The 12,277-nt window shown below is 46.6% G+C and overlaps 1 protein-coding gene across 2 annotated transcripts in view; it reads left to right on the top strand.

The window, feature by feature from the left end:
• Positions 1-12,277, top strand: part of necab2 (N-terminal EF-hand calcium binding protein 2) — a 69,038-nt gene that overhangs the window by 18,252 nt on the left and 38,509 nt on the right. For both annotated transcript variants that reach the window (XM_031564400.2, XM_031564399.2), the window contains exons 3-5: positions 8,692-8,800; positions 11,501-11,526; positions 12,147-12,244. In XM_031564400.2, coding sequence (XP_031420260.1) covers positions 8,692-8,800; positions 11,501-11,526; positions 12,147-12,244 — 233 coding nt within the window. The remainder of the gene's footprint in view (positions 1-8,691; positions 8,801-11,500; positions 11,527-12,146; positions 12,245-12,277) is intronic.

Below are 12,277 nucleotides of genomic sequence, written 5' to 3'. Positions count from 1 at the left end.
AACCTTGGAGCCTGGCCTCAGTCCGCTGTGACAGATGCCAAGTCTTATCCACCCCACTCCGCTGTGCCTGCAGGTGTCAGGCCAGTGTAACTGATCCACTGTGTGAAGGGAGTGGACAGATGAGACCTAATTAAAGGCTGTGGGGGTCAGCTGTTTTGCTGCTGTGGGTGTTCGTTTGGGCTCTGTGGCGATAAGATAACGCCACTCCTGCAGAAGCGGTACCTGTCTGAGAGATGCCATGGCAGGTTTGGGCTGAACTCCGTCTCCCCTGCCACTCCTGCTGTGCCAGTTTCCTCTTCAGGCTGGCATCGCAGCACCGGGATCTCATGCCAGTGAACTGGTTGGCAGAACTGCCATTGGCTGGGCAGCCTTGTTGGGGAAAGATTGGGCAGAGACTGCCAACCCACCCACCCCTTCTTGATCCTAGTCTTAACTAGCTGCAGGAAGCTGGGATCATGATTCGCCGCATACTGTAATTATGTGTACTTGGACAGAAGTGAGGCTGAACAGTAAGAGCACCACCTTGAGATGCCAGTGACTGTCCAAGTCCAAGGCATGTCAAAGAAGCTTTTTGGAAGCACTAAGATGAGCTCAGCACATAGATGCACCAAACTGTGTCCACACACCACACCCCACACCCTGGTGATGGCAGCACGAGGGATATGGGTTCACTGAGCTCAGGCACTCACAGAATATGCTATTTTGTGAAATTGTGTTTAATTGCACACTCAACTGTCTTCTACTTAATGGATCTTTAAAATGCACAGCATCAAACCTGAAAGTGCAATAGGGCAGATGGTTTATATATAACTGAATACTACTTTAAACATTGCTATGCTAAATGGCTGCATTGTGAACTGTTCATTCCGTCACAGGTGTACATGTATAAATACATGTGTTGAATGCATGTTGGGACGATATGGCATTGCTGCCTGATTATTGTGACAGTTCTTCAAGAAGCCACTGAAAAAAAAGAAAAGAAGATGTGAATTATTGAGAGTGAAACACTGACATGACCTTTCCAGCTCAAGCCTACCACACACACACACACACACACACACACATCTCATCACTGACGGCAGCAGACGCAGATCTTTTTAACTAGCCTTATCGCAATCTCACGTTCTCAAGGAAATCTCTTAGGGCGTTCTCTGGCGCTTCGCCTAGTGCATATCTCTTCAGCAGATTAAATGAGGTGGGATTACCTGCATTCACAACAAGAGAGTGATCCAAAAGCAAAAGCAAAAGAGAAAACAAATCTGTTGATTGAATTTCTGCCTCTCCCCAGCCTCTTTGGTAAAAGCACACCCTGGCTCTTCTGTGCTCTGGAGATTTCAAATCAGGGATTTAGATTGACAGGAAAGGTACCCAGTGAAAGGGTAGGTTATTACTAGGACAGGGCGCTTTTTGTGCCCCCGCTGATCAGGAAGGGTTGCAATGTGTGTGTGGACATGGTGCTATAATCAAGAGCTCGCCAGGGCCCCTGTCCAAATGACATTTAGGTGTCAGTTAATTAGTGTTTCGGCATAGCTTTGCCTGGCAGTGGGTAGGTGTGAATGTGTATCGTCAGATGATAGAGTGTGTTTTGTGTGTGTGTGTGTGTGTGTGTGTTTGTGTCTCTGGAAGGCAAGCTTTTAAAACAAGCACAAAAGTGCTCCTCTCTCTTATTTTTTTTTCTCTGCGTGACCATCTGCTGGTGGGGAAAGCCGTCCCAGCTGGGAGCTGCTTTTTTATCTACACGTTGCATAAAGTTTTCTCCCCGCAAAGTATTTTCCTGCCGCTTCGCGTGACCTTCAGCCAACACCCCCCGCCCCCTCCACACACACACACACACACACACACACACACACACACACACACACACACACACACACACACTGCCCACACACGGAACACAGGGACATTGAAAAAAGTCGCAATTTTTGTTGGAAGACGGTGCCAGAGAGAGAGAGAGACGGACAGCCAAAGCCTAATTTCACTGCATAGCAGCATCTCCCATCATCCATATCCATCTGAGGCCAATGAAAGCTCAGGAAATAAGCTCCTCTTTGGCCATTCATGCAGGACACACTAGTTGTATGCTTTTCCCTGTGTACACACTGGTCTCATATGGGAATACAATAAGCTTTGGTGCATTGACATATTTCCTCTGTCAGTGTGGACCTCTATGACTCCGACCATGATGATTGCACACATCAATCCCATTTTGAGGAAAGCATGTTATTAGGACCTCGATATGAGCTGGGTGTCATCATATGAATGGATCTCCCAAGGTTAGGGCCGTAATCACGTCTGCCCTGGCAATCTCCCCGTGTCCTGTTACCCTTGGTTACAGTGTGTTGGGTACCCAGTATGAGGGCAGAGACTCCCAGTTGTTTCCATGGTGTTCTGATCATCTCCATACGATTGCAGCTTCTCCAGATGGCTGAGGGCTTTAATCAAATGAAAATCCAATCTCAGGTCAGATCCCACCCTCATCACTAACGCGGCCGTCTCCCCGGAGCTTTGCTTGCCCCAGTCAACTCTGCCATTCCTCTTCATTTTTGTCGGGCTTCTATCAATTAAACAATCTGACCTTTCAACACTCTTCTCTCTTATTTCACTCTTCCACTCTCTGGTTTCTCCGCTTTTTCTCTCTAAAGACTGGTTTGGCTGTTTTGTGCTCTCAATGTGTATCAAAACACAAGCTGTCTGTTGGTCCCTCACCACCACCTCCACCATATACACCAAGGAGATTTTCACCTTTATTCCTAAAACTATCGGACAGAAAATGAACTGACAAAAACGTAATCCTCGTTTGCAACAGATCAGACAGTGCTAAACCAGATTGCGCAATCCACTGCGTATGTGGGCGTAAGTGTTGCAGTTCCTTTCCTCTTTTTTTTCTTCTCTTCATCTCCTCATCCTCGCCATTTTCTCTTCCTTATTTTTCTCTGTACATTCTCACTCTTTTCTTTTCTCTTTCTTGACTTCCCATCTCTCCTCTTCTTTACCTCCTTCCGTGGTAGCCTACCGCCTGTCTTCCCTTTCACGTATCTTCGTCTCGGCTTTGATCTCATCTCTTCTGCCTCCTCTGCTTCTCATCTCTTCTATCCCCCCTACCTTTCTCCTAAGTCAGCATCTCTACTGAAAGCATATTTAATGGCGGTTTTGACCAAAGGATGCCTCTGCCAGTAGCACACCCAACAAACAAAAGTCTTAACCCATGCAATCAGTATTGCTGCATATCGGCACCATTACAGGTCATTCAGCCGCCAAACATGTTCTCTCATTGTGTGCTTTTTTTGCTATCTACTTAGCTTCATGTCCCCCAGTACACATTGACACACAGGGTGGAGAGTGGGGGGAGTGAGATAGAGAGACAGAGATGTCCACCCCCTTCTCATGCAGATCTACTTGAAGCTGAATAAGAGAAAATGATTATAATCATGGGGTATTCACTGCCCCCTTCCACATCCACACACACACACACACTCACCTCATCTGCACACATCGAAAGAGCCCAATAAGGCGGATCTCTCCTTAAATGTTGATTAGGTTTAATCACCACTGACATTGTACTGTACTAAACCAGAGGTAATCAGCTCTCATTTCATTCTTCCGCTGGAGAAAGGGAGGGACGATGGGTTGGAAAAGAAGGGCCTGATGGATTGTTTGCTGCACTTGCATGGAGACGTGATTGGCTGGGTGGGGTTTAGGAAAGACAATGTTTCTTTCTCCCTCTGTGGGCGAGGCGGTTTCCGCTCTGTTAGCTCCCGTCTGCTGGGATCACGGAAGGACGCCTCAGTGCACGTCTGTTAGCCCGACTGCACTCAGCCCGCCTGCCACAGCTTTGCTGTTCGGTGTCAAAGTGCCCCAGTGCACGCACAAGTGAATAATAGCTTAATGAGATTTGCTTTAATACGCATTAATTGATTTGGTGGCTGGCTTGAGCAGTCATAAAGGCACGCTCTTGCTTTTAATCATGAAGATGTGTGGCTCTAATGTGATTTTATTTTGTCTCTGCCTTTTCAGCAATTTGATTTAAGCTCACAAAGGATCAGACATCATCACTCCTATTTTTTGCACTTCTTCAACAAGAGTTTTATAATAGTGCTTTATCATGCAGACTGGTCCAGATGACTGAGATAGATCCCTTTGTGTTGCGGTCTTGTAGATGGAAATCAGTTGATACCCACATTGGCATGCAGTGCAGTGTGTACTGCTTTGGGGTGAAGTATGTACTATATTGGTGTGTGTATACCCTGTGAGGTGTGCAGTATGCTCCGTGTACAGGTCTAGTATGCTCTGTGTTTGGGTCAAGTATGCACTGTCTATGGGTCTAGTATGCACTGTCTATGGGTCTAGTGTGTCCAGTGTAGAGGTCTAGTATTGCTCTATCTATGGGTCTAGTATACTATGTGTAGGGGTGTAGTATGCTCTGTGTAGGGGTGTAGTATGCTCTGTGTAGGGGTCTAGTATGCTCTGTCTACGGGTCTAGTATACTCTGTGTAGGGGTCTAGTATGATCTGTGTAAGGGTCTAGTATGCTCCGTGTAGGGGTCTAATATGCTCTGTTTAGGGGTCTAGTATGCTCTGTGTAAGGGTCTAGTATGGTCTAGTATGTTCTGTCTACGGGTCTAGTATGGGTCTAGTATGCTCTGTGTATGGGTCTAGTATGCTCTGTCTACGGGTCTAGTATACTCTGTGTAGGGGTCTAGTATGATATGTGTATGTGTCTGGTATGCTCCATGTAGGGGTCTAGTATGCTCTGTGTAGGGGTCTAGTATGCTCCGTGTAGGGGTCTAGTATGCTCCGTGGTACCTGTGGGTCCCTGACAGGTGGAGCTGCTTTAATGCTGCTGATGGATGCCACAGCAGAGGGAGAGCTGACAGCTCTGTGAAAGCCACTTCTGCTGCCCATTCATCACCACATTCAGACCTGCTGGCACAGGACACTGTCTGTTTGTGTGTGTGTGTGTGTGTCTGTGTGTGTGTGTTCGTGTGTGTTCCTTACATCTACAAATGGCAGACCAATTGAACTTTGTATGTATTTAGGCACATTTGTGTGTATGTGTTATGTGCGTATGTGACATGTGTGCACACATGCGTGTATGTGTGCATTGCTGTGTTCAAGCTCACTACATGTGTTTGAATCAGTGTGTGTTTATTTGTGTGTGTGCTCTACACACTCAGTTGCAGTCCTAGCTGCAGGATTGAGCTGATTCAACTTCAGGGTCAGAGCCCCAACTGCCCTCTCTACCCCTCCCCCTTCTGTCCTCCTCCCTCGAGGCGTGCTCCTGCCAGCACCCAGATGTCCCCCCGGAACTTTCCATGCCCACACATACTGTTTCCGACAGTGCGTATATTCATCCTAAATAGTCCAGTTGCCCCTGTCCATTATTTTCTGGGTGGTGCTAGCAGTGCGAGCAGACGCAGCACTTTTGCCTGACGCTAATGAAATCCTCTCTTTATTTATCAGGAAGGAAGGGCATTGTGATCCCGCCTGGCAGGGAGTCCTTCTCCAGCACTGAATGCATTGCCTGCATAGCGCACCTGAAAACGGAGATAATAGCATAGAGGAGGTTCGTAATGGGGCCAGGAGATAAGGAGAGGAGGGATCACAAAGGGGTGTGTGGGGAGGGTGAGATTAGGGCGCTGGAAATGAATGAATACTGTCTTCCTTCCTTTCAGAGTGTATTAAGAAGTGAGTGGGAGACTAAGAAATGGCAGAGGAGTGGAAGAAAGAGAGAGACAGACAGAGAGAGAGAGACTAAGAAACTAAATAGAAAATCTAGCACAATGAGAAAAGGGAGAGAAGACATAGAGAGGATAAATAGGAGGGAGAGAGAAAGAGAGATGGTGTGAGGGGGGAAGGGGCAGGAAGAGAAAAAAGATTGAGACATCCCAAAGAAGGCCAGATCCCTTCGCCCTACCGTTGCCATGACGACAAAAAATGGAGGACCCAAAAAGGAACCCATTAAAGAGTAAGAGCACAGGGACACGTCTGCACCCTGTCTGTTGTTCATGTTTGGCTGCCTCAGAGATGGTACAGGAGCCCTGTGGATGAAAGGGAAAAAGAAGAAGAAAGAAAATGCTAATTTTGCCCCTCTAGTCTGTGGCAGTCAGATTGGTGTCCAAGCCTCATTGTCACAGTAACCTCACTACACACACATTTTTGCACATACACACACACACACACACACACACACACACACATTGTCACTTACACACTGAGAAACACACATTCACTCACAATAGAACTTTTCCGCCCCCACCCCCCGATTATGACAGAGTCTGAAAAATGGTGGCTCGCTGAAGCTGTCGGCCTAAATGGGCTGTGAATGTTCAGAGCAGCAGTGATTTATTCCAGCAGAAGTTTTTCATCCCCTCATCCTACCCGCGTACGTCTCCATCGGGCTGCCCCAAGAACATCCTTTAATTCGCCCCATTCATCACCCAGAATCTTACAGAAATCAAATCTACCCGTGTGCACAACCAACGTGGCCTGGCGACGACGACACCCAGGTTTAACCGTCGCCATCTCCATCCTCTCCCTCAGCTGAGCTGCAGTGAGCTGAGCTGAGGAGGGCTGATAAGCCAACCTGTGAAGCCCTTCCAGGAGAGCAGCATGGGGAGGTGGGGAGGTGAAGAAGAGGGGGGATGGAGTAAGCGAGGTCTCCTATTTCTGCACACGGAACTCCTTAGTGGGGTGCAGCGCCAAAAAGTGGGTCAGGGTTTAATTAGGTTCCTCCCTCCACACCCCCACCCCAAACACATATACACTCATGCATATACGGACATCTCTGCATAGTTATGTATGGAGATTGGGGAACAACGGAAGACAGCAGAGGTGCGGGATGAGCAGATGGGGTGGGGGCAGTTTCGTGGGGGTGGAAACAGGCACGTGTTGGCATCCAAGCACAACCCAAGTGCAGTCAGTTCACTCAGCCCTTCAGTGCCAAAGTGGGCATGGGTGGAGCCAGAGAAGAAATAGATGACAGTGACAGAGGAGGGGAGAGAAGGAGGGAGCAGAGGGGGAGGCGAGAAAGAGAAGAAAAGTGGGTAGATTAAGGAGAAAGGAAAAAAGAGAGAAAAAAGACGTGGTTGGACTGAGGAGTAAAGAAGAGTACTGAACACATAAAAGGGGATGATAGAGATGAGAATGAGGGGATGAGAGAGATGAAGAGAGACAAAGATAGGTGGGAAAAGGTGGAACCAAGAATGAAAGCAGGTTGCCCATTTGATTCCAAAGAATGAATTTGAAAGCCTTTCTTACTCTTAAAACTTCTCACCAGCATCAGTCATTGCCCGTAACGGACAGTTTTGGAGTGTAGTAGACCCTCTGCTACTCTCTTCCTCTCTCTCTTCCTCTGTCTCTTCCTCTCTCTCTTCTCTCTCTTTTCTCTTTCTGAGTATAAGCACTTATTTTCTTATTCCCTCCATTTCATAACCAGCCTATTGGACCGGTAACAGTTCCACAGAGGTCCAGTTTAGCAGCTTCAAGGGCATGTCAAGGGTCATGAATATTTAATGTCCTGTCTCTCCAGCTGTACATTGTGAGCTCCAGGGACTTCTGTCCCTGCTGCAAGCACAGTGTGTGTGTGTGAGTGTGTGTGTGGGTGTGTGTTTGTGTGTGTGTGTTCTAGACTCTAAGTAGAGATGGATTTCCGAAAGAAAATGTGAAAGTGATTGTGCCATAGCAGCACTCGACTGTTGCATACCGTACCCTACAATTACGCGGGTGCTAACACTTCGCCCTACATCAGAAAGGTTTGACTCTCCTACCACCTGTTGGATGAGCAATAGATGTCATCTAACAAGGAGCAGGGCAGCAGTTCTCTAACACCAATGATCCACTGACCCACTCTAATCAGTCAGTGTTCAAAATGAATTGATGATCCCCTTATTGAGATCGAGGATAAACCACTACGTTCCTCTGAAGAACATCTGATGTCTTTGCCTTCCCTCCACAGCCAGACATGGCAATAATGACTCTTTTCATTAGTGGCACCTCAATAGCTTATTAAGTTGCTAGCTTGGCTAAACTAGTATAGCTTATTAAGTTGCTAGCATATGTGCGAACTTGTTAGCTGTCGACATTCAGCCAAAGCTGGGCAGAAAGCCAACATTGAACTGTGAATCAGCTCGGGAATGACTGTAGTGTGCTCTTGTTTACTTTCTGTTTTTTTATTGTGCACAAATGTTTTATTGTGCCTAAATGGAACAGGCATTACATATTAATTACATTTGCACAAGCTGAAGGAAAATAAAATGTGGACAGTCATTGAGCTAAAGTCTGTAAAGGAACTTGGTATTCAATAGCCACTTCAATAAAAAAACAAAGACATTTTGTGTGGTCCCTCTTGTTGTATAGACACTACGTGGATGCCTGTTAGTTATGATCTCCTTTTTGATGATCAGTCTAATGGTGATTATGTTGATGACAGTGTTGATTATGGAACTGTGATGATGACAAACATGACACTAATGATGATGATGATAATGAATCAGTGATAATGTTGATGAACAACTGATCCTAATGACATCTTCAATCAAGATACTGATATCAATCAACACGTTACCTGAAAAGCCATACTGTTTATTTACAAATACTGATGCCTTGCTCTGTGCTGTTGCATGGTTGTAAACTCTTAACTGTTGCACTCTTAAAAAAAAACCCAGAGCCCAATCTTCTTTCCTGCTCTCTGCAGACGATGGTAAACTGTCCCTGGACGAGTTCCTGGGCTTCTTCTCTGACGGCTCCCTGAACGAGGAAGAACTGGAGAAGCTGTTTCACACCATTGACTCCGATAACACCAGGTACGTGACCTGCCACAGCTGGGAGCAGAAGGCCCCACAACACACACACACACACACACACACACACGCAAGACTTCAGCTCTCTGCACCCAAGTGCCAGTCTGTTTGACAATAAGAGGATTACAGTCATCCAGGAGAGACAAAAGCAGACAGAACGAGTGCGGCTGAGAGAGAGAGAGAGAGTGATAGAGAGAGAAAGAAAGAAAGATAGAGTGTTAGAGGGTTAGAAAGAATAAAAGATGGAAGGAGAATTACTCAGGAGACCGAGCGAGGGATTGAAGGTGAATGACAGATGAAAAAGAGTGTCAGGAGCTCTATCTTTTTCATTACCCACGACTTTTCTTTACTGGAGTGTGTGTGTGTGTGTGTGTTTCGAGAAGAGACTGTACTTTATTCGTATATGTATAGAATGTGAAGTATAGTTAATATGTATGTGTGGGGATTTGTGTATGTATATGTGTGTTTATGATGGGGGAGAGTTTTAGCCAAAATGATAGAGAGAGAAAGCAAGAGAGAGAGATAGAAAATGTCTTTGTATCTATGCAGTGTGTGTGTGTGTGTGTGTGCAAGCGCTTGCCCTGGTGCTGTGCCTTATGCCACATATTTCTGTTCTACCCTTGGTCTCTCTCTCTCTCTCCCTCCCTCTCTTTATCTGTGTGTCAGTGTGTCTCAGGAGGTTGTGGCTCTCCTCCGCGTGCATTGTCTTTAATCACATTTCAGAATGAATTATGTAAAGCAGGCCACGAAGCACACAGCTGCCGAGCCCAAGTCCCTGTCCTCCTGGTCCGGTGAAGCTCACTAAATAATGGAGCACCACAGCCTAGAGAGAAGGCAGGGCCGGAGGAGAAGGGGGAGAGAGAAGATGAGAGAAAAGGAGAGAGAGTGTGACATGGAAAACTGTAGGTGTGGGGGAGGGTAGAAGAGGGTATTGATGTACCAGAAGGAAAAGGTTTCGAAAAGAATAGGCAGGGAGAACCGGTTTCCAAGGAGGAGAATATGCACATCCTCTGTGATGCATTCTTCCCGCACACCTAGAAGAATAACGACTCTTCCTCAGGAACAAGTGGAACCCTTTTCCCCTAAGTGTAGCATCTTGAATCTAAGTGTTCTGTCTTCTCTCAAGAACTCTCTCTCCCATCCTGTCACTTTTTGTCTCACCACATCTCTCTTTTGCTACCATGCCTACATCTGCCCCTCTTTGTTTACCCTCTCCCAGTGGTATGCCCTGTGTCTTTTTTCAGTGGTTAATGTGTCCTGTGCTCTTTGCTGAGTTCCCTGGATCCCTCTGAGCACTTCTCCTGGCTTTATGCCTTCAGATCCTACAAAAACTCTGAAACAGACCCGGCCCTGATCTGGCCCTGATCTGGCTCGGTCTGGTCTGAAACTGTCTGCACTGAAGTAGTGGCCTTTTCCTTTCATAACGTCCCCTCGGTGTGAACTCGTGACAGAAAAGGAGAGGGCACAGATGAAAGGCCAAAGTAAAGAAAAGTGGAAAAAGGCAGGGATGATGAAAGAAGAGGTGTGCGACAAGAGGGAAACGGGCAGTGGCCGTGCGGTCCAGAGCCTCCGTCCCTCTCCTTTCATCTTCTTCCTCAATCGCTCTTCATCTTCGAGCCCCTTCTCTCTTCAGAGAGTCCCATGATCGCACTGTGTCCGTCATCAGCTCGTTCACATAACCCTCGTTAAATGTGTCTCTTTCTTTGAAAGAAAGAAAAAGACGGATGGCAAATGAACATGCCCTTAGTGACCTCTGTGTGTTCTCATGAGTTCCTGCAGTAATAGAGGACCTATAATGGCATTCATCTTTCAGTTCAGTTTGTGAATTAATTACCTCCAATTATGTGCACAATAGCCTCCTTTATATTGGCTGTAAATTGAACAGAGATGGGAGGTTATTGAAGCTGTCCATTGTGTCTGTGTGGTCAAAAGCCCACAGAGAGCATGCATTGATTTTCACGCCGTTCGTCCAGGAAACTGAGCGTGATGATGATCTGGCGGCCAGGTGCGATAACCTGCTGTCAGAACACCCTTCCACCTCAGGAGGGGGGCCTGCCATATAAAACTGAAAACTCGACATACAATATGCTCCCTTAGCCTGTCACTCCGGAGCATTTATCTTCCCGTGTGTCGTAATTGATCGCCTGGTCAACTGGCTCATTTACATATTAAGATGTGTCACACGCTGATTTATCAGCTAGCCATTTTTCCCCGGGCAAACCTGAACCATTCTGTCTTCCTGTTTCCACACCCTCATCAGTCTGTGTGTGTGTGTGGCCTGGAGGGAGAGGCTACCAGTAACTCTCATGATCCATATGCACGGACATAGGGTGCCAAACGCTCCATCACTGGACATATTGTATTCCAATAATTAGACGTGAGTGCATTGTAACTTATAAAGTGCAAGTCAAAAGCTGCAGCTGTCCAGTGGGGGGAAGTGTGTGTATACTGTATACGGTATACATATATATATATATGTTTGTGTGTGTGTGTGTGTGTGTGTGTGTGTGTGTGTGTGTGTGTCTGCCTGTATATGTGAGTGTGTAAGGATCCTTAATGTGATGCTCTATGGGTGAGGTAGTATATGTCCAAGTGCCTGAGACCTGTGTGTGCGTGTGGTGCCTTTTCCTGTGTTTCTTATCCCTCTCTTTCCCACTGCCTCTCCTTCTATCCCTATGCTGCCCCTAACCTGTGATGTATTAGTAATGTTGACACCAAGGAACTCTGTGGTAAGTAGGAGCGATTTTCTTATGTGGATGTATGTGAAACAGAATGTGTTGGATGTATGGAGGGTGTAGTGTATCTGTGGCTGTGTGAGCCATCACAGAATGTGTGTTTGTGTGTGCGTGTGTGCGTGTGTGCGTGTGTGTGTGTGTGTGTGTGTGTGTGTGTGTGTGTGTGTGTGTGTGACTGCATGTGAGGGAGATGTGAGGGTTGAAGAGGTACTACTGCACATCCATGTGCTGTATGTCTGTGAGAGTGAGCATCTACCGTGTGTGTGTGTGTGTGTGTGTGTGTGTGTGTGTGTGTGTATGTGATGGATAATGTATTGATGATGTGTTTGCACTTGCATGATCACAGGTAGTCACAGCACACAGGTTTTCTGTTATGTGTTGACCTATAATTCACATTTGGGTGATGTAAAACTGGCAGCTAATCACCTAAACATAAATATGACTTATGCTGCTCCTTGGTTCTGCCTGATCACACCTTCACTTTTGCCTCTATATTATATCTTCATTACAGTCACTGTGTCTCTTAGGAACCGGAGCCATGTGATCACAGGCAGTATTTAACACAAGATTGTGGAATAGTCCTTATGGTGTGACACTGCTGTCTTTTTCCACAGACTACTTTGCCAAACACATGGGTGACTATGAGGGTGTGCTGGCCTCCTTGGAGACTCTCAACCTGTCCATCCTCAAAGCCATGGACTTCACTAAGAAGGTCAGTTTGTGTGTCTGTCTGTGTGCTTCTGTG

The sequence above is a fragment of the Clupea harengus genome, chromosome 3, assembly GCF_900700415.2.
Source record: "Clupea harengus chromosome 3, Ch_v2.0.2, whole genome shotgun sequence".
NCBI lineage: Eukaryota > Metazoa > Chordata > Actinopteri > Clupeiformes > Clupeidae > Clupea > Clupea harengus.
This window is presented reverse-complemented; position numbering and strand designations above follow the sequence as displayed.